At 39.3% G+C, this 22,939-nt stretch overlaps 2 protein-coding genes across 11 annotated transcripts in view; one reads left to right on the forward strand and one right to left on the reverse strand.

Annotated features, from left to right (window-relative positions):
• WDR78 (WD repeat domain 78) overlaps positions 1-17,644 on the reverse strand; it is a 55,703-nt gene extending 38,059 nt beyond the window's left edge. The window contains exons 1-5 of the mRNA XM_014456771.2: positions 17,464-17,644; positions 12,609-12,783; positions 7,811-7,995; positions 6,140-6,252; positions 2,979-3,135 (exon numbers count right to left, since the gene is read on the reverse strand). Of these exons, the coding sequence (XP_014312257.2) occupies positions 2,979-3,135; positions 6,140-6,252; positions 7,811-7,995; positions 12,609-12,783; positions 17,464-17,510 (677 nt within the window). The 5' untranslated portion in view covers positions 17,511-17,644. The remainder of the gene's footprint in view (positions 1-2,978; positions 3,136-6,139; positions 6,253-7,810; positions 7,996-12,608; positions 12,784-17,463) is intronic.
• A 57-nt stretch (positions 17,645-17,701) lies between these two features.
• The window catches only part of MIER1 (MIER1 transcriptional regulator), a 61,496-nt gene continuing 56,258 nt past the window's right edge, over positions 17,702-22,939 (forward strand). For 2 of the 10 annotated variants that reach the window (XM_006089803.3, XM_023754682.1), the window contains exons 1-3: positions 17,773-17,897; positions 18,953-19,053; positions 21,760-21,833. In XM_006089803.3, coding sequence (XP_006089865.2) covers positions 17,831-17,897; positions 18,953-19,053; positions 21,760-21,833 — 242 coding nt within the window. In that variant the 5' untranslated portion in view covers positions 17,773-17,830. Of the gene's footprint in view, positions 17,898-18,162; positions 18,181-18,212; positions 18,352-18,952; positions 19,054-21,756; positions 21,834-22,939 lie in introns of those variants that run through there. The other 8 variants (XM_014456769.2, XM_023754683.1, XM_006089806.3 and 5 more) reach the window with 8 other exon arrangements.

Below are 22,939 nucleotides of genomic sequence, written 5' to 3' on the forward strand. Positions count from 1 at the left end.
CAATATTTTATATTTGAGTAAGAATAATATTCCCAAAATAAATTTAGTGAATTTTTTTAGTAGTCTGCATCATATTCAAATTATATTTGAAGCTAAATAAACTGAATAACTACATTAATAAGTTATTTGTAGTAACTATGTCAATTTCAAACAGAGCAGACTTCAGAGAAAGGAAATTCGTCAGAGATAAAGATTGGTTATTACATAGTGATAAATGGGTTAATTCCTCAAAGGCAACAATCCTGAATGTGTATGTACCTAACAACAGAGGTTCAACATACATGAGGCAAAAACTAGTAATCTACACTGAGTGGCCAGATTATTATGACCAGCCAGATTATTATGACCACCCCATCAGTACAATGAAGTGAATTAGTTATGCAAATAATAATAATAATAAAACCTTGAGAGTATTTGCTTAGGAAGTTTTCAATATTCAGTATTTTTGGAAGTGTCAATGAAGTACTGATGGGGTGGTCATAACAATCTGGCTGGTCATAATAATCTGGCCACTCAGTGTATTTATAGTCATTAATAAAGAGAAATGGAAAATCTACTCTAATATAGTAAAGTTAATTATTTTCCCATAACAGATATTCCCTTAAGTTTTGAATATAAAAATGTCAGTCCTTTCTTTTTATTTTATCTTTTTTAAAATAATTTTTATTTCTTAAAGTATTGCAAAGAGTATTACATATGTCTCCTTTTTTCCCCCCCTTGACTTTCCCTCGGCCTCCCCTACGCCCCAGTGTTTTGTGTCCATTGGTTATTCTTATATGCATGCATATAAGTCCTTCAGTTGATCTCTTAACAGCCCCCCGCAAACCCTCCCCAGGCTTCCCACTGTAATTTGACAGTCTGTTCAATGCAGCTCTGCCTCTGCATCTATTTTTGTTCATCCGTTTATATTGGTCTTTATTATCCGTTTCAACCTCACCAGGGCCATTCCAACCTCACTGGGGCCGTCTCGACCTCACCGGGGCCATCCCGACCTCACCGGGGCCGTCCCGACCTCACCGGGGCCGTCCCAACCTCACAGGGGCCGTCCTGACCTCACCGTGGCTGTCCCTACCTCATCAGGGCAGTTTCAACCTTATCAGGGCCGTCCCAATCTCACCGGGGCCGTCCCGACCTCACCAGGGCCATTTCAACCTCACCAGGGCCGTCCCGACCTCACCGTGGATGTCCCTACCTCAGGGGGGCAGTTTCAACCTCACCGGGGCCGTCCCGACCTCACCGGGGCCATCCCGACCTCACCGGGGCAGTGTCGACCTCACCGGGGCCGTCCCAACCTCACCGGGACAACACGAAGTTTGGCATTCTGTCCTTTGTTGGGCTGCTCCTTGCTGGACAAAATCTCCAGGCGTTCTTGGTAGCTGAATATCTGGTATGCTTGCTTGGATTTCGTTTTCTACTAAGTGCACAGACTGCTTGTCTGCTGTCTTCCAGCATCCCATGTGAGACTCGAACTGGTGGACCTGCTTGTGCGTTTGCTGGTACAACGGTTCCATGTCGCCGGCCCAGCCTGGTCCGGCTCCGGCTTCCTCCGAACCTGGTTCTGCTTCTTGAGTGTGTCTCTTTTGGATGCGAGGAGTTGAAATCTGCAGTTTGTTGGGTTGGGCTCTGTACTTGGTGCCTCTGCACATCCTACTCAGTCTCAGTGCTCTTCTTTCTCTCCTTCCAGTTGTAGAGCTTCCACTGGGCCAGCTTTCCCATGGTTCCGTATGATAGCTGTTTGTCCCACAGTTGGTAGCCTCGATGTTGTTGTGGGAGGCAGCACGCACAGGTCTGTACCTTATGCCGCCATCTTGGTTCTCCTGGGTCTGCTTCTTGAGTGTGTCTCTGATGGGTGCGAGGAGTTGAAGTCTGCAATTTGTTGGGTTATGCTTCAAAGGCGCAGGTGGGTCTTTTTGTGCCACTTTCAAGGCTTGGATGGGGATGTAAATTGGGTAGGGCGGGGTCTCAGGGAGTCACCAGGGCGGAGCAAATAGCAATGGCATCTCCCCGGCTCCTCGCCTCTCTGGGACTCCGGGACTTCGCGTCCCCTAGTGCCGGTGAGCAGCTGTGCGACAGAGCCTCCCTCACTTTCCGACCGCTGCAAGGCTGTGCTGCCTCTCCCCGTGGGGTCTGGGGCCTCAGAGACCTGACCCAGACAAGCCCATTGAATTCTAGAGTTCATAACCCCTTCCGATTGAAAAAAACCACACATCCAGTTGCGGTCCGCCTGGCGCGCGACTCTGTACCTATGTTCTTGGCACCTCTGTAGCTCCTACTCAGTCTCACTGCGCTTCTTTCTTTCCTTCCAGTTGTAGAACTTCCACTGGGCCAACATCCCCATGGTTCTGAATGGTGGTTGTTTGTCTTATAGTTGGTAGTTTCAATGATGTTGTGGGAGGCAGCACGCACAGGTCTACACCCTACGCCGCCATCTTGGTCTCCTCAGTCCTTTATATATGCATAAAAATCATTAAACCCTATATTGACACTTGGAAGCTTTCTTTATTTCTTTTATGACTTATCTTAGTAGTTCCTCTACTTTTTAGTGAATATGGTAAAGCCATGGCTTCTTAAGTGCATACAGCATAAACACTTTAAGTATAATTTCACAGGACACATAGGGTAACAAATAATTTCACCAGGCACATACACCACAGTATTTATCCAGGAATCCCCAAGGACAGAAACAAGAATAAGAACTCCACTCAACCGGTGTAGCTCAGTGGTTGAATGTCAACCTATGAACCAGAAAGTCACAGTTGGATTCCCAGTCAGGGCACATGCCTGGGTTTCAGGCTTAAGTCCTAGCAGGGGGCATGCAGGAGGCAACCTATTGATGATTCTCTCTCATCATTGATGTTTTTTTCTCTCTCCCTTCCTCTCTCTGAAATCAATAAAAACGTATTTTTTTAAAAATAGTAAGAAACTCTGTCTTTGCATTTAAATTATAGAAGCAATATAAACAGTTGAACCATACATACAGTATTTTGTCAGCTTCTTCAGCTTCTACAGAAATCATGACTGTTGGTAGGTTAAACAATGTCATTGTTTCTGTCTCTGTGAGTAGTATGTCTATAGTCTTCTTTAGTTCTTCTTTGGTTATAGTTTTTCTGGTTGTTTTCGTTGGAATTTGTAACTCTAAAATGCACAATACAAATCATTTGCTAATTGCTCCTTTAAAATAGTATATTAAATAACTGGGAACATAATATGCAACCTTCCTTTGAAACTAAGCAAGTTTCTAGTCTATATCTACAACAACCTTTTGTTCTTTGTCCTTTTTATCAGTTGTCTTTTGATTTAGATTACAGCCCACCTCTAATCATCTTTACCAGGAGCTAAAGACTCTACAATGGATGTTCTGGTTAAATATAGGATAAAAATAGGCTTATTATCCATGCAAATAAGATATTGAAAAAGGTTGGCCTCAAGCTTCTAGGCTAGCCAGAGGTCCAAGTTCCTTTAAAAAAATTTCACTCAGGACTGGGGAAGTTGGAAGAGTCATGACAAGGTATATAGATAACACAGAGTTCAATGTTTTCTGTTAAAAACAGGGTGTGAAGCAGGAATCCATGAGTCTTTGGGAAGGGTAAAACTTGGATAGCTTTAGAAAAACAAAACTTAAGTGTATACACGTTCCACAGACTAAGGCTCAGTCTCCTCTTAAGAAGTCCCAGAGCCTAAGAAAAAGACTTTTCTTATAACCTAAAAAAAAAAATTCAAGTTATTAATTCCACTAATTCCAGGAAAGTAAGAGTCTAGTCAATCTTCTACTTAATTGCTGATTTTTGCCTGGATCTCTGTATCAACCATTGTCTGAATGTTGCTTGTATTGAGAAATTGCCTGAAACTTATATATATGCCTAATATGCAAATTGTCCCCTCAGGAGTTCAACCAGGAGTTCAATTGCTCGCTATGATGTGTGCTGACCGCCAGGGGGTGGCTTGGAACAAAGGAAGGCCCCAGCTGGCAGCCAGCAGCTGGGGAAGGGAGGCCCCAGCCGGCAGCTGGAAGGCCCTGATTGGCCCTGATTGCTGGCCAGGCCTAGGGACCCTACCCATGCATGAATTTCATGCACCAGGCCTCTAGTATACCTATAGAATTTATTTAATGGGCCAGATCCCCTAAAGCTAAAATGGCCGTACAATTAGATCTTGACTGCATATCCCTCTCCACCTGGAAAAGCACACAAATTTATCAATTTGCCTCACCTGCCCTTATTTACTTCCAGAGATGGAGAGAACACATCTTCTCCATTCCTGATAGTTCTTCCAGAAGGAGGGAAAGGTAAAACTTGGATAGCTTTAGAAAAACAAAACTTTTTTTTTTTTTTTGTAGATCTGATGGTTTTACTTGACATAATAAAATTGGTGCAAAACCACTTTTGTCTAATTACTTTTAACCTTTTGGTCCAAATACATAAAATATGCAATATTTACAGCATTTTCCTTTTTGTAAATGCAATGCTTTAAAACACATTATAAAGCACCGTAGTAAAAATAGTTTACAAGTAAAAGTACAGAAGTAGGAAAACCCTACCCATACCACAGCTCACTAAATGGAGTAATAATATGGAGTCACCAGTACCTGTTGACAGCTTTACAGATAAGCTGGAGAAACAAATACTAAACTTACTTTTTTTTATATTAATGTGTGGAAGCCTCAACTAAAATTTCAGCGTTCTTTGTAGTGTCTCCCCTATCTTAGATACTGGAGAGATAGGAATGAGAAACATTGCTTTGATCTTTTTACAGTATTAGTAATAGTTTGAATTGGTTTTTAACACTAATGACGATTTTTTTTAAAGGAAATGAACATGGCCTACATAAATGTGTAGAATATGTGTAGAAAGGGCTGGAGGTGGTCATGACAATAACCCAGTCCTGGTCTCCCTCTGAGAGGATGAGTTTCACTCCTGCAACAGACATTGCTGACTGTCTAAAATTTCATTGCTAAGTCCTTCTCCCTTTCTTTGCCTCTTTCCATTTAACAGAGACTGAGCCACCGAGTATTTAGGTTTCCTACACTCTCTTGAAGCAAGGGGTGGCCATGTGACACAGTTCTAACCAACAAGATAAAATAAAAAAAAATAAACAAGAAGAACAAAGTCCTCTGGGAAATCTTTTCTTTCCTGATAAGGGAGATATGACTGGTGCTACTGCCTTTTTCTTTCTTCTGTCTTTAATGTGGATATGATAATACCCAGAGCTGGGGTAGATATGTTGAGACCAGGAGGCACGAGGCAAGAAAGGGCTTAAGGAAAGAGAATAATGGAGCTGCCAATCCAGAGTCTTTTGTGGCATAATTAAGTCACAAAATTAAGGCCAAAAGTTATCTACCTCTTAACTTCTTTTAATGTGGGGAAAAATAAGCCTTTATTTGAATAAACTAAACTAATGGTAGTTAGGTATCCTGTTACTTGTCAAGAGCATTCCTATTATACCAAAAATAAAAGTCCATCACCAAAAAAGAAGATTCCATCAAGCACTTTCCCAACCGTATCAATATTCTCATTAATCCTTCATTATCATCTTAGAGAAAAAGACATCCTTACTCTACTCCAAGTCAAATGGCCCCTCAAGTAGGCATTCCTTTCTTCTGGTACTTCTGACCAACCATTATTTCCTAATTCTTTTATCTTTACTTTCATAATCTTTTGCACTACCTCATGTTTTATCTTTGGCTTGGAACGGGCCTCTCCTCTTCGTTCTCACAAATAACTAATATATTTAAAACCCAATTCAAATGTCAATAATGTTCTCTCTGTGAACATTCTCTCTTTTTCTCACCTCAAAGGAGTTAATATTTCCTTTCTAAGTGCTCCCATCACATTCGGCATATATCTTATTACAGCATTGATCACAATGTATCAGAATTATTTGTCTCTGAGTAAAAAGCTGAGGTCTTTTAAAACATGCTCTGTGATTCTTGAGGCTGGTGGTATAGGACAGCCACCTTGGGAACTTTTAGAATTATATGGATAGTTACTACCCTGGTAATGTTCATATTGCTACTGCACAAATGAGCATTTGGGAATCATTACCACAGTTCTTCTATCTCAAGTATCCAAAAAATAATGAGCATATGTGCTAAAGGAATATAGTGGTCTGTTACTGCAATAAACAACTGTATTTTCATTACCTGTAATACTAGCCGGTCCTTCCCGTTTATAGGATAATTCTTCTAGGTCTTCTGCTATTGACTCATTAGTTGATAGACTTGACTTAGACACTGTACTGCTTCCTAAAACTGACCTTTAATAACAACATTATTTATTTGCTTAGATGTCCTTATGGATAATTAAACATATAAATGAAAATATCATGTTGAGAAACCAATTATATTATAATCATAAGCAAAACTGATAAAAATCCATTCTTCAAACATCAAGTTGATTTCTAATATTCTTTAAGTAAGTCATTTAAATATATTTTAGAGATAACATATCAAAACTATACCTAAAGTCCTTCAATGGATTCCCAATATATTTAGGGTAAAAACCTAGAATACAGCCCACCTACCTAGACTCTCCATCTTCAGTATCACTCTTATCTTCCCTTTTTCTTTTCTTTTCTTTTCTTCTTTTCTTTTCTTTTTTTTTTATTCCTCAACCTTATAGAGCATTCCTACTTCAGGGTCTCAGCCTAGAATACACTTTCTTTCATTTTTCACCAGGTTTCTGCTCATCATTCAAATCCCATCTTAAATGTGACTTATTCATTTTAACAAAGGCTTTCTCAAGATTTACTTAAAAGAAAATCTATGGCTGAAGCCGGTTTGGCTCAGTGGATAGAGCGTCGGCCTGCAGACTGAAAGGTCCCAGGTTCGATTCTGGTCAAGGGCATGTACCTGGGTTGCGGGCACATCCCCAGTGGGGGATGTGCAGGAGGCAGCTGATCGATGTTTCTCTCTCATTGATGTTTCTAACTCTCTATCTCTTTCCCTTCCTCTCTGTAAAAAATCAATAAAATAGATTAAAAGAAAAAAGAAAATCTATGTACTCAGTGGGAAATCAGTATATGAAAGAATCCCAAAATAACTTCCTTAAATATATGGACTTAAAATTACTCCAAGATATTAATTGCCCCCCCCCCTTTCTGTCTATAATCCCAACTGCACTCCAAATGGGTGGATCAAATTTACTGGAATAACCATTGTTTTGCTGAGCACTCCCCCCACCCTCCAAATCTCATGCTTAGTTAACATCTGGAACTTTTAATTTGTCAGATTGAAAATTACACACTCATATTTCCCTTTAATCTTTACATTGTTTTAGGATGCGCTGTTTCATTAGTGCAAAGATCTGAACTTTTCTACTATAAGCATTCACGAAATTTCAAGTGTACTAGTATCTACATAAAAAAAAGCATAACATTTCATTTACAAGGAAGAAAATTATAAAATGAGAGAGAAATCAAACCCTAGGAGAACAGGGATTTGCATGGGGGAATAGATGTGAGGGAGGGGAGCAAAAGCCACTCTTTCCCATAAATTGTAGCCTAAAAGAAACTGAAGAAATATGTCTGTGGGTATGTAATACTAGCCCCCTCTTTTGTTTTTTCAGGAAATATTGAGTAAAATTTATATATTTTTTTCACTAATGTTTTGGTGTGAGTGTACGAGAACTTAAGACGTGCAAAGCTCTACATCTAATTAGACCTAATTATGAGAAGAGCATAGAGATGGCACATTAGGATGACAGAGTGGAGCTGGGAGACTGGAGACAATGGACATCAAAGTTACATATATGCAACTTAAATGAAAAGACAATGTATATAATATTTTTTAAAAGTATAGAACAGTATACTCTACCTTGAAAACTGCCCTAACATACTAGGATTTAGTGTATTTTGATAAAGGCTGTGGGAAGGTACAAATTCTGATGAGAATGATCCTTCTCGTGATGTCAACAGTTTATTTGGCTTTGGTGTACCAGTATGTGGATCTGGACGGTAAAGAGGTCGAGGAGTAACATCAGCTCCATTTACATCAAACACCTGTAGAAAATGGTAATATGAAATAAGTAAAAAAGATAAGTTTCCTAAATAATAAGTCCTAGAAAATAGGAATAAAAGTAATAGGAAAAAAAGAGATAAGTATAATGTTTCTGGGTTAGAATAAACATGAAAAATTAAATGATAAAAGATCTTATGCTTAAAAGTTTCTAAAGTAGACATACATTTTTAAGTCTTATGTTTTACCTATGTATAAGTAATATATGCTAATTTGAGAAAATTCAGAAAGATAAAAAAATTATTATTCATCCAGATTATTTTTGCATATTATATTTTTGTGGCTTAATAAATTCTTAACAACTGAACACACCCATGGACCCAGAATTCAAATTTAGAAACAGGAAATTACCAGAATCCCAGAAGTTCCTTTCATAAGAGACACTGTTTCCCACCAAAAGTAACAATTATTCTAATAACATGGAGTAGTTTTGCTTGTTCTTAAACTTTATTTAGATGGAAGCATATAGTATATACTCTTTGGAACTGGTTTCTTTTGTTCATTATTATATTCGTGAGATTCATTCATATTATCTAGTAGATGGTTCATTTTCATTATTGTACACTATTTCATTTTGTGAATAGCCAGAATTTTATTTATCTATTCTATTGTTTATGGACATTTCTGTAGTTTTTCTTTTTTCTTTCTTTTTTTTTTTTTTGGCTCTTACAAATGGTGCTGCTATGAATACTGTTGTATGTGTGTTACCAAATATGCTGTATGCATTTATGTTGGATATGTACCAAAGAGTGGAATTTCTGTGTAATGAATCATCTTTAATAGATACTGCTAAAGTTTTTGCAAGTGGTTCCCACCAACAATGTATGAAAGTCAATGTAATTTAGTTTTGCCTGTTTTTAAAATGTATATAGTTATATACTCTGAGTGGCCAGATTATTAGACCACCCCATCAATACTTTGTTGGGCCACCTTTTGCATTCAATACTGCGGCGATTCTTCTTGGCATTGACTCCACGAGATGTTGAAAGGTGATGTGAGGAATCTGACACCATGCCTGATGAATAGCACTGTCCAGTTCTGTGAGATTTGATGGTTGTGGAACCAGCTGCCGGATGGCTCTTTTAACTTCGTCCCACAAATGCTCAGTTGGATTGAGATCTGGTGATTGTGGGGGCCACTTAAGCAAGGTAAAGTCTCCCTCGTGTTCTTGAAACCACTCCTGCACAATATGAGCACCATGGCATGGCGCATTGTCTTATTGGAAGAAGCCATCTCCATTGGGATATGCCATCAACATGATAGGATGAACTTGATCAGCAATAATATGTTGTGCTATTCAGACGTTGTTCCACATGAATTAAAGGGCCCAAATCATGCCAGGAAAACATGCCCCAAACCATAACACTGTCCCCACCAGCTTGAAGGGTTGTACTCATGCATGTGGGGTGCATGCTTTCAAGCTGTTTCATGCTTTCATGCTGTTTCTGCCAAATTCTCACTCTGCCATCTGCATGATGCAACTGGAAACGTGATTCATCAGACCACATGACTTTTTTCCAATGCTCGACTGTCCAATCCTTGTGTTCCTGTGTGAATTGGAGACATTTTATCTTGGTAACTGCAGACAGCAAAGGTGTTCAAACAGGCCTTCGGCTTCCATATGCCATACGATGCAGTCAACGGCTAATTTGCCTACAAATGTCATAATAATCTGGCCACTCAGTGTATTATGACATATTTTATCATTTTTGTTTGACAATATGTTTTTCTATTTCTCTATGTTGTTGTATGCGCATTAGTTTGCTCATTTACAGATGATTGTAGTCTGTTGGATTATTAGTATATCATATATATTTCTTTCCATCACTCTTTTTTAATCCACTCATCTGCTGATGGGCTATTAGGCTGTTTCTAAATCTTAGCTATTGTAAATTGTGTTGCTATGGACATAGGGGTGTGTATGTCCTTTCTGATTGGTGTTTCTGATTTCTTGGGATATATTCCTAGAAGTGGGATCACTGGGTCAAATGGGAGTTCCATTTTTAATTTTTTGAGGAAACTCCACACTGTTTCCCAAAGTAGCTGCACCACCAGCAGTGCATGGGGGTTCCTTTTTCTCCACATCCTCGCCAGCACTTGTAGTTTGTTGATTTGTTGATGATAGCCATTCTGACAGGTGTGAGATGGTACCTCATTGTCATTTTGATTTGCATCTCTCAGATGATTAGTGACTTTGAACATTTTTTCATATGTCTTTTGGGTTCTGTATGTCCACTTTTAAAAAGTGTCTAGGTCCTTTGCCCATATTTTGATTGGGTTATCTTCATTAAGTTGTATGAGTTTCCTATTAAGTTTTGGAGATTAAACCCTTATTAAATGTAACATTGGCAAATAAATATGAGCTCCCATGCAGTGGGCTCTCTTATTTTGTTGAGTTTCTTTTGCTGTGCAGAAGCTTTTAATTTTGATGTAGTCCCATTTGTTTATTTTTTCCTTAGTTTCCATTGTTCCAGGAGATGTATTGGTAAAGATATTGCTGTGAGATATATCTGATATTTTGCTGCCTATGGTTTCTTCTAAGATTTTTATGGTTTCCCATCTTACACTTAAGTCTTTGATCCATTTTGAGTTTATTTTTGTGTATGGTATAGTTGGTGATCTAGTTTCCTTTTTTGCATGTATCTGTTCAATTTTCCCAACATCATTTATTGAATAGACTATCTCAACTCCATTGTATGCTCTGACCTTCTTTGTCAAATATCAATTGAGCATAATGGCTTGGGTTGATTTCTGGGTTATCTCTTCTGTTCCATTGGTCTATATGTCTGTTCTTGTGCCAGTGACAGGCAGTTTTGAGAACAGTAGCTTTGTAATATAGCTTGATATCTGGTATTGTGATCCCTCCAACTTTGTTCTTCTTTCTCAAGATTGTTGCAGCTATTCGTTTTTTTTATTATTATTCCATATAATTTTTGGAAAGTTTGTTCTAGGTCTGTGAAATATGCTGTATTTTAATGGGGATTGCATTGAATCTATAGATTGCTTTGTCTAGAATGGTCATTTTAATGATGTTAATTCTACCAATCCATGAACAGGGTATATTCTTCCACTTGTTTATATTTTCCTCTCTTTTTTCAATGTCCTGTAGTTTTCTGAGTACATGTCCTTTACCTTCTTAGTTAAGTCTATTCCTAGGTATCTTAATTTTTTTGTTGCAAAAAATTGGGATTGTCTTTCTAGTTTCTCTTTCTGTGAGTTCATTATTGGTATAAAAAATGCTGTAGATTTCTGGGTGTTAATTTTGCATCCTGATATATTGCAAATTCATTTAATAAATCTAGTAGTTTTTCAATGGAGTTTTTAGGGTTTTCTGTGTACAATATCATGTCATCTGCAAATAATGACAGTTTTACTTCTTCTTTTCCAATTTGGATACAATTTTTCTTGTCTGATCATTATGGCTAGCACTTCCAATACTACGTCAAACAGGAGTGGTGAAAGTGGGCATCCCTGTTTTGCTCCTGTTCTTAGGGGAAATGGTTTTAGTTTTTGCCCATTGAGGATGATGTTGGCTGTAGGTTTGTCATATATGGCCTTTATTACATTCAGGTATGATCCGTTTATTCCCACTTTGCTGAAAGTTTTTATCAAAAAAAGGTGTTGGATTTTGTCAAATGCTTTTGTGCATCAATTGATATGATCATGTGTTTTTTGTCTTTCAAGTTATGTGATGTATCAGCCTTGCATCCCCAGAACAAATACCACTTAGTCATGGTATATGATCTTTTTAATGTATCGCTGGATGTGATTTGCTAATATTTTGTTGAGGATTTTAGCATCTATGTTCATCAGGGATATTGGCCTGTAATCTGTAATTCTCTTTCTTTGTAGTGTCTTTATCTGGTTTTGGGATTAGAGTAATGCTGGCTTCATAGAAAGAGCTTGGAAGTGTGCCTTCCTCTTGAATTTTTTGGAACAGTCTGAGGAGGATTGGTGTTACTTCTTAAAAAGCAATTCTTAATAAGTCCTCTAATGAGATAGAATAACCTATTTTATGACAATTCATTTAATTAAATTTTCTAGAGTACACTGCAAAGAGGGGATAGCAGTTGTACTATCTGTATTATAGCTTGATTAGTCACAATTACTATCAAACCAACTAATTCTTAAGGTCACGAGTAGATTTTTCTCATTCTACTCTATTATTACCAATAATGAATTATAGGGGGTAACTGCCAATATTATACTGTAAAATATGTTATGTGGTAAAGACTAATTAAATCAATATATCAATATTAGGGGTGATTATTTCAAAGCAGCATATTTTCTACCTTTAACATGTCATCAAGTTCTTCAAGGTGTCTTTTTCAAATAAACTTAGAATTCTAAAGAATATTACTGCCCTAGCTGGTTTCACTCAGTGGATAGAGTGTCAGTCTGTGGAGTGAAGAGTCCCGAGTTTGATTCCGGTCAAGGGCACATGCCTGGGTTTCGGGCTCAATCACCAGTAGGGAGCATGCAGGAGGCTGCCGATCAATGATTCTCTCATCATTAATGTTTCTCTCTTTCTCTCCCTCTCCCTTCTTCTCTGAAAACAATAAAAATATATTGAAAAAAAAGAGAGAGAGAATATTACCTGTATGGCTGCCTTTGTGGTAGTCATTTTATCTGTTTTTATCTCTGGTAATGCCGCCATGATTTTTGATGAACCCATTCTGCTTGGGGTCATACCAAGATGTGCTTTTGTTTGAGCTCCTTTTACTGGACTAAAAAGGCCAGTAACAGACTTCTTTTTCGGACTGCCTAAGTTCCTATACCAAGAAAAGAAAATAATACAGAGGATCCACAACTGAAGAAAAACTAACCAACACTAAAAAGAGACTTTAATTAGAAACATGAAAACAATCTAAACATATAAATGAGAAATACTACTACTACTACTTAAAAGCTCATTATGTGTAAGAATAGATCTAGAATGTTTATATGCATTATGTCAAATTTTCCACACAACTCTATGAGGTTACTATTACTATTATTTATACTAGTTATTTATATGGAAACTTTAGAGGGAAACATTTCTAGTAGAGTTGAAATTTAAACCCAGGTAGTCATATCCAAAGTCCACACTGATTTCTCTGGGTCTGTTCCCTTATCTGTATAATGGGGATAATAATAGTTTCTAATTCATAGGTTATTTGAGGATTAAAATAATTTATGTTATAGTTAGGAAGTGTCTGACATGTAGTAAGCACAAATGAGTGTAGAGTGCAGTAACATAGGCAGATTAAAGCATAAGTATAAACCTGCCTGAACAATTACATAATAATTTTAATAAGAAGAGAAGTTATCATCAAAATGTTTATATCCTGGAGAAAAAATATGATTTTACTTTTGGATCTACTCTGTAAGTTCCCTAAGACAAAAACCTACCTTATCATTCATTCTAGTACTCTGATTATACTTTGGATTTCTATAAAATAAGGACAATCTGCCCTTAGATTTTAAAAAGGGAGTAGATGTTCAAGAAAACTTTTTTAAAAAATATATTTTTATTGATTTCAGAGAGGGAGAGAAATAGAAACATCAATGATGAGAAAGAATCATTGATTGGCTGCCTCTGGCACAACCCACACTGGGGATAGAGCCTGCAATCTGGGCATGTGCCCTGACCGGGCATTGAACCATGACCTCCTGGTTCATAGGTTGATGCTCAAGCACTGAGCCACTCCTGTCCTGGCAAAAGAAAATGTTTTTAATGATTGCTTTACTTTCAAATCATAAATGATCAGAGTACAATAAAATATTTTTAAAGACATTAGTACATTTATTACTACTTCACACTTTGTTGTTGTCCATTCCTCTACTAAAATATAAGCATGTTTAGGGCAAAAACTTTTGTCTTGTTCATTGCTATATCCCTAATAAGAAAGACAGTGCCCAGTATGTTGTGGGCACAAAATAAGCATTTTTAAAAAATAAATGACTAAGTGAATTCCATTCATGCTATATCTTTTTTAAGTATTCTACCTGTCCTCCCCCCTTCAGTCTCTAAAGGACTTTACCTTCAACATCTCTAAGAAAATAAAAATAATCAAGTAAAACCTCCTTAAATTATGTTTCCACCTTCATTATAATCTTCTTCCTCATCCTACAAACTCATATAAACCTAAACTCAAATTTCTTCCTCTTTCAGTAAAACAGTTGCCATTCTTATCTCAGGCTATCTTTCTACCTAGGCTTTGAAACTTGTCTCTTACTACTTTCTCAGGGATACTTCTCCATCAATAATTCCCTGTCTCCTACATTTTATTTCATATCTTTTCCCCCTAGCATATAATTATGCTTCAGTCATCCCCTAAACTTAAAAATCTTTCCTTTAGCAAAGTCTTCCTCTATCCATTACTACATTTCTCCTTCTTTCATAGTCTAACTTTTTAAAACATTAGACAGTTATACTGGCTACTTCCTTACTCCTCTTATTTGCTTCATAATTCACTACAATCCAGTTCTACCTTCTCTTCTCCTACTGCACAGAAACCATGTTTATCATGTCCACCATTTATAGCCCCAGCAAATAGCATTCTGCCTACTACATTGAGAAATCAGAGAAAGTACAGACTACTTTTTAAAAGAAATTGAAATTCCTTTCAATTATATTAGAAATTTATAATACATGTGTAATTATGTTAGAAAACAAATGTTCTCAAGAGGCAAATTAGTGGGCAATAAGATGATTTCAGGAGGAGATAACCAATCTGAAAATCACTGTCTAAAGAATAGTCATGATACCAGAGGCCAGGTAGCTCTACACTCTTAACACTCCGGTGTGGGGTGAATTTCCCGCCAAAATATAAGATGGCTCTGTCTTTTGGTTTTGTTCCATCCACCAAAAGGGTGGATTACAAACAAATATTTGGTAATACGCAGTTACAATCGGCCCGAGTTTACACGTTTCCCGCACTCCACCGCAAATCTATATGAACCGAGTTAAAGACGGCTCCCGCGGAGTACGCGTAATTCACGCGAGCCGACTTAACTCGTTTCCCCCACTCCAAGTGTTAAGTTTGCTAAAGCAGGGACTTAATGTTTTAAGAATATTTTTATTGATTTCAGAGAGGAAGGAGAGAGAAACACTGATGTGAGCGTTAAACATCGATAGGCTGCCTCCTGCATGCCCTCCACCAGGGATTGAGTTTAAGATTCTAATGGAAAAACTGGATAACATGCTCAACAGATGAAAATTCTAAAAAATCAAAGGAAATGAATAAACCAAGAAGTTAGTAGAATAGAGAAACTGAGCAGAGAAATGGGATAAAAGCATTGAACAATTAATTACTGGTAGTTTTTAAAAGAGATTGTCCAATATTGTTAAGCCAAATAGGAAAGACCCAAAATAAGAAAATTTGGAGTGAAAAAGTGAAAGTGAAAAATTAATGTTTCATGTGATCCTTCCCAAGATCAGGATTAAATCCTAAAAGAAAGATGAGAAATAACATATGTGTTAGGTCAAACCATTGTAAACTTTAGTGTCTGTCAAATTTTATTTTAATTATACAACATGGCTAACTCAAAAAGTTAAGGTTATACTATTTCCCAACTCCCACCTAATGCTTTCCTTAACAGGTAATCTTCTGTGAATTTGTCATTATTTAAGAAATTCCCAAGGGAATTTTTCTAACTATCTCAGCTACTATGAGAGTTGTATGACTTTAAAAATTACATGAACTCTACTCAATTTTACCTTGAGATTTCCATACCTTCAAGTAAAAACAAAAACCAGACGAGTAACCAGTCACTAAAGTACAAACTGATTCATTCGTTCAGTCATCAAATATTTATTGAGCACCTTCTTTATTCTAGGCAATAGCAGTGAACAAAACAAAAAAGTCTCTGCTCCCATGGAGTACCATAGCTTGGGTGAAGGCAGATTAACAAACAAGTATACCAAATACCAAATAGGTTTACTTGTTTTATGGAGAAAAATAAAGCAATGAGGAGGAGGAAGTATTATATACACACACACACACATTAGCGAATTCTTTGATAAGGTGACATGTAAAGAAAATGAATCATGAGGTTATCTAGGGGTACAATATTCCAAAAGACAGCAAATGTATACATTCTGAATTGGGGAAATAATGTGCCTGATATTACTGTGGAACAACAGTGAGTGTAATTAATCAAGAGGAAGAGTCCAAGATGAGATACTGTAAGTAGTGTTTCCACTCTGAGCAATGGGAGCCAGAAGATGGTTTTGAAAAGAGCCAGTTATTACTGTAATGTGGGCGTCGGCAAGACCATTTATGTGGTTACTGCAGTGTTACAGTGGCTTACATCGGAGTGGTAAGCCTGGATTCATTTTTCAGGTAGAAATGGTAGAAGCTGCTGATGGAGTGGATGTTAGAGAAGTCGAGGGTAACTCCAAGGCTTTAACGAACTGAAAGAGAAGTTGCCATTTTATTACAGAGTTGGTTAGAAAATTAAGTTTTGGATATAAATTTTGAGATGTCTTATTAACTTCTAAGGGCAAATATTTGCTTTTTTGAAAGTCTGTTTTCTTGGGAGAGGTGTTGGCTAGCGATATAAACTTGTGAATCACCAGTGTATAGGTGATTTTTAAAGGCATGATAATGAAAAAAACACTCCGATATTTAGACACGGGAGAAATGAAGAAGTAACAGCCAAGTATTTAGAGAAAAGAATTCATAAACCAAGGGGAGAACAAGGGAAGAGTGGTGTTGTCCTAGAAACCCCGAGAAGTGACAAACCAGATCCAAGCTGCTGCTGCGTGAGTTGAGAATGAAACAGACACAGCCACTGAATATTGCCGGGCAGCAGCTACTGCTGTGGACCTTTACGAAAGCTATTCTGCTGGGGCGGTAGAATGGGCCAACATCTTGGGTATCATATTCAAGAGAGAACGGGAGGTTCTTTCAAAAAAAAAAAAAATTCAACAAGTTCTGCTAAAGGAAAATGAGCTGGGCTGGAGGAGACTGGAGAGATGTTCAAAATTTGGGAAGAGAGAAGAAAAGGGGCCTGGAAGTATGGGAGAGGGAGCTAATCCGGGAACTTGAGCGGCACCGCTGGGCAGCGCGGAGGGAGCCCTCGGAGCTGTGCGCTTTCTCCGGCCTGTCATTCACCGGTTGCAGGACCGCTAGGATGCTGTAAGCAGGAATGAGCTTAGGGCAGGAGGGTATGAGGAGGGGGTAGGAAAAAACCGAAGGCACAGCTCGTGGGCAACTAGCTTGAGACGGCAGGGCGGAAAAAAACGGAGGAGTGCTAGCAGGATGGCTCTCCACCAACCCGGCCTTTTCTCATGGGGCGAGCACGGCCGGCGGGGGTCTGGTAAAGGCTGCAGGTGCTGGGCCCAGGAAGGAGGGACACGGCCGCCTGGAGGCTTCCGATGCTGTTGACTGAACCCAGCTGCTGCTAGAGGTTTCTTCCCTCCGCGAACCGGAGGGCCGGACTAAGGTTTCCTCGCCGGAACTTACGATGTGCTGCTCGGCTTCTTGTAGTTGTCTGTCGGAACGCTGAGCATGGTGGCGACGGGCTGGGGAGTGGCTGACCACCCCTTTCCCCGCCGGCTCCGGGAGCCCCTGCACCCCAACCCCGGGCGTTAGCGGCGAGGGCTGAAGCACCGGAATGTTTGCCGGGCGTCATGGAGACGGTGGAGCCCGGGCTCAACAAGCGGCCGCGCGGTTGGCTGGCGGCTGGAGGCCGAGGAGGAGGGCGGAGGCGGAGGGGAGGGCAGAGGGTTGGTGGAGCAGGAGGAAGCTCGGGGAGACGACTAGAAGAAGGAGGCGGGCGGCCCCGGCCCCAGGCCCCTCCCAGGCTCGGAGTCTCCCCGGCTGCAGGCGGATGGATGGGGCTTCTCCAGGCGGTGGCGGCTGCAGCGAAGGTGGCGGCGGTGGCGGCGGCAGCGGCTGTAAGTGCAGCCTCCATAAACCACCTCCCCTCTCCTGCTCCTTTTTGGGACGAGGGGCTCCCGAGGTGTCCTCTGTCCCCTTTCTCCCCTTCCCCTCCCCCACCGCAGAGTACCGCCCGGAAGACCCTGAACTTCCGGGGAGGGGCTGCCGCCCGCTTCCCTCCCGCAGGGGCTCGAGCCGCCGAGGCGCATGCGCAGCTCCCCTCCGCCCCCCGCCCCCCTCCCAGCCCGGTCTTTCGCTTTGGCAGTGCCCGCGGCTGGCTGGCTGGGAATCCGCAGCGGCGTGAGTGTGTCTGACCCTGGTCGCCTCCGCCCCTTTCTCCTGTCGGCCTTCGGGTCCAGGTCGGGGTGGGGCTAAGCTGCCCTCCCCTCTGTGGCTCCGCCTCTTTTCCCCAGCATCTTGGGGTTCGGTTCCAGCCCGGGGGAGGCTCCTGCTCGCCCTGCAGCCCTGGTGGTGAGCAGGGTCCTGGGCAAACCATCTGTTTCTAGAGGGAGTGAGGGAGGGAAGAGAGACTCCAAGAGGGCACTATTGGGAGGGACCGAGGCGCTCCCAGCCGCTGGACGGATTCCTGGGGACAGATGCCTCCCCCTCCTTCGGCCTTGTTCTCCCAGCTTTTCATGGAAAGATCTCTGGCCTGTAGCTTCTCTCTGGTCCTCGCTTGCTGGGTGACCTTGAGCGAGTCACTACCCCTTCCTGGGCCCCAGTTATCCCTAAAGCTTTCGCCAACGCTAAAATTCTTAATTTTGCAGAAAAACTTAGGACTGGCCGGTCTCCTGGGGCCGCTCAGCCGAGGTGATCTGGAGTTGACTGAACCTTCTTTCTTCATTCATGGGTGGAATGAGTTGATCTATGTAATTGAGTCGCTTTTATTCTTTTAACGTTGGTTACAAATTGTATGACTCAAGATTCGCTCATGTTCTCAAAAATGGTCGTGGGATCCTTCTCCCAATTCCTGGACATCTCTTTTAAAAATTAGAGACAGGGTGAATGGTGAGCTTGTGGTATCATGGTCTCTGGTCAGGTTACGACTGAGGCTCTCTTTCCTTTGATCCAGATGGTGTGGTGGCTCGATTCTCCCAGTGCCTGGCTGAGTTACGGACGTGGTTAAGAACCAACTGGTTGAGGTTCAATGCAGACAAGACGGATGTGATGCTGGTAGGCAGGGGCACACTTGGAGATTAAGGGAGGGAAAATCCAAACTCCCTCAAGTACTGTCAGTATATTGTTCTTATATGTTCCCGTGTTGAGAACTGCTGATGGGCCAAAAATTTCGAGTTTGGGTGAAATAAAAATAACATGTCAACAGTTTAAGAGCTATAAAAATATCAGTTGGTGATAGTCTGATACAATAGGGCCACTGGGTAAAACTCTTTTATGTAAACATTATGAGAAGAAAAGCCTAAACTGTTCCTTGAAGAACCAAAAGGTGTGTCTTGGGCTGGCGTTAACAATAAAAATCAAACTAACATCCGGATGCTGATGCTGATTGTCGAATAGATGAGGGGCTTCCAAATGTAATGCATTACTGCTTTGTAACCTGCATCTTGCCTACTAAACAAAGTAAAGGTAAACTCTCAGCCTTTATCGAAAACGTCGTTTTTAAAAATAGGTGATTTTTTTTAAGGTATCTTCAACCAAATTAGTGATTATCCATAAATTTTTTACCTGCACATAATGTGTAGGCTGTCACTTTTAAACAAAAAATTTAGGAAATAATTACAAAATCTCAAAGGCACTCAGGGACTCTGAAAATTATTAGATATAGAATTTGTTTTTAGGGTCTTGAATATGTTGCATTAATCTGTTTTACTCAAACAGCCCCAGGGTCTAAGTTGTTACAAAATTTTTTTGGTGCATTTTGAGAGGTACCTTTTGAATTGTATAACAGTTTATACATATGGGTATATATTACTTATATTTGAATCAGGTATCAGTATTGAATAAAAGGTTGTATTTCTTAGGATATGTAAACTGCCAAAGAAGTTTACTTATTGGTTATTTTAGGGTATTGGGTGAAGTAAAATTGTGACCGTAAAATGCTTTTGTTAACAAAATAACTCTGAGTGGTTCTTGTGTATGTGTATTATAGCTTCTATAAAATTGTTTAATAACTTTTTAATGGAGCATTCAGTAAATTGCTTTAAAATAATTTTCCAATATAATAGCAGTTTTGAACAGCTTAATGTAGTAAAAGTTAATGTTAGTTTCCCTGAAAATAGGAATCCTTTAGGTGGGGAATGGGAGCTAAAGAGGCATTTATTCAGGCTTTGTATAGTGAAGTTTTTGTTTGTTTTGGGACATTAGCCACAAACCTCACATAAAATTGGAATTAACCACACTTTTTAGTTTAATTTTAAACATAATACTTCAATTAACAGAACGACCATTTTGAATATCACATTAATAAATACTGTAAACCATAATATTTTTACGCAACTCATAGATATTGGTGAGTTTTCTCATGCCTTTAACTGTCATGTCCTGTTTTCAGCTCTTCTAGTATCAGTAGACTTTCAGCATTTATTTTTTGTTAACCCAAGTATAAATATTGACTGTTTGCATTTGAATACAAAGAAGACATCTGTTGTATTAATCCAAAGTGCTGAAGAACTCAGAGTAACGGATGGAAGTAACAAGGAGGTAGATACTGGATTAATAAAAAGAATGTTCCAAAAATTAGAGTTTTATTTTTTAAAAGAGCAGCTTCTTCATGACACAGTGAGTCATTGGAGGTGTAGGCAGACAAGTCTGGTAATGAGTGGGGAAACATAGTAAGGGATTCCTACCTAGATAGGGGAGAAATATACCAAAGGACCTCCTAGGTCCCATCCAACACAGATTCTATGGCTAACAAATACTTAATTTTTACATATTTGATATTGGAGAGGTAGGAAGAGTTTTGAAAAAGACTTTCCTTAAGGTGGCTCCTAAAATTTGTAAAGATATATCACTAGAATAAAATGGAAGTAGACTGTATTGAATATAGAAGTCACATATTACTGATGACTTAAAATACTGGAGCTATTTCTCTTTTGGAATCTCTGAACCTAAAAAAAGATCACTGAAACCCACCTTTATAAAGATGGGAAGAAGAAAAATGTAGAGGGAATGTTTTTCCTCTATACCATAATGCCACTTAAAATTAGTAAAAGTAATACATAGTATTAATAAACGTAAAGGTCACTTTGTCAGTAGATAGATACCCATTCAAGTATTTCTCAGACCTCGATTTTCCTGACAACTTCAGAATTCATTAAGTAGCTTAAGGGGCTGTGATCCCTAGCTTTTTATCAGTTGGGATTTTGTTGAGGTTTAACTGAAGAATCAAAGTTTAAATGGGCCTTAGGCAAGCAAATTATTCCTGTACCTTGCATTTTTGACAATGCTTTAAAATTCTTTTGGTAACCAGCTACATAAATTTCATATATTAGCTTTCACATTTAAATGGAAAATCCTCCTTTATCATCATGATATTATAAAGCCTGAGTTTCTACCTCAAGGCCCCTCATTATTTTTTGTCTTTACCCACCTAAAGTCTATGCATATCCACTGTTCTTTGCCTTTAGCTGTTTCCATCAAACATCTCAAAGTGAAAATGATGTGACTATGAACTGACTTTAAAAAGCTATTTTTATTTTGAGTCCTAGGATTAAGGTAATTCACAGGGTAGGTAACTTAGAAACTATATATCTATGCTAACATATTCCCTCCCCCAAGGAATCCTGAAAAACACTTTTATATAAGTATTCTAAAAAATACAATGAAAATACTGTACAATACAGTTAATGGTAAAAATTGTTTGTAGATTTGGGAACCTTAAAGTTTTCCTTTCTCTTCTTTCCCTTGCTTTTCTTTCAGTAGAAAATGTGCATCAGATGTTTATGTTTAATTGGTTTACAGACTGTCTATGGACTCTTTTCCTGTCAAATTACCAGGTAATGTCCTTTCACTTAGCAGCTACTTCATATGCCTGTAAATGCACAAATTATTATTGGACATAAGAATTTCAAGTTAATGTTGGCTCTTTAGAAATAGGAAACTGCTTACAGAGTCTAGAATTTTAAGGGAATACAAATACCTTAAGAAAACAGCCTCCCCCATATTGCATTGTAAGTTAAGTATTAAATTTTTCTATGTGCAACTTTTTGCAATATATTGTAACACTGGCATTACATTATTTGGAGGGAATGAGTAGTTTTCATATTTAACTGGTTGATTTTGGTAGCCATTTTAAAAATTGCATTGAAAGGAACCCTTGTACATTTGGGGGAGGGCGGGAAACTGTCTTTTTTGAAATAAGACTGTTAAACTCCTGGCTTAGTAAAATATGTTAATGTACTTTTTAATGTCACCTTTGCATTAGCTAATATGTGCCTAAATAATGGAAGTGAAACATGTTTGTATTTTGCAATCTTTTGGCTCTGGCCATCAGAGTTGGCATTAAGGCCCAGGGCAGTTAGTTCTAGGACAACACATCATAATAAACTTTTTAAATTGCAGGCATTTGGGGCATTGCAAATAAGCAAGTTCTCCCTCCATGCAGTTCAGTCAGGGATTATGTCCATCAAAGAGCAGCTTTTCAATATTTCACGTTTAAAAATTTTTTTTCTCTAGTGCAAAATTCACTGGTTGCACACTTACAGTGTTACAGGCATCGCAGCAGGTATGTGCAAAGCAAAGGAGATAGGAAGATGGCAGACTCACCCGGTCCCTTCTCTTAATCTCTGCCCATACCGCTAAAATTGCGAGATGCTGAATTTTACGTTGCCCGTTGCGAATCAACCGAGAGAGGACTCTATTTGTCAAGGGATAACTGCGTTAAAGCGCACTCCTTGCGGCTGTCGCATCACAGCAGCACCCGTTTTCCAGCGAATGCACCTCAAAAACAGGGCTGCGTGTAAAATCTAACGGACCTTTCCCTGCGGCGTGGATGCCAGGCGCGCTTTGCACCCGTCCTGACTTCTGTAGTTGCTAGTCTCCTCCAGGCCGGAGTCACACTGTGGGCCGGGCCGAGACGGGTGGCTTCGTCGCCCTCGCGGGG

This window comes from Myotis lucifugus, unplaced genomic scaffold (assembly GCF_000147115.1).
Source record: "Myotis lucifugus unplaced genomic scaffold, Myoluc2.0 scaffold_63, whole genome shotgun sequence".
In the NCBI taxonomy this organism is placed as follows: Eukaryota; Metazoa; Chordata; class Mammalia; order Chiroptera; family Vespertilionidae; genus Myotis; species Myotis lucifugus.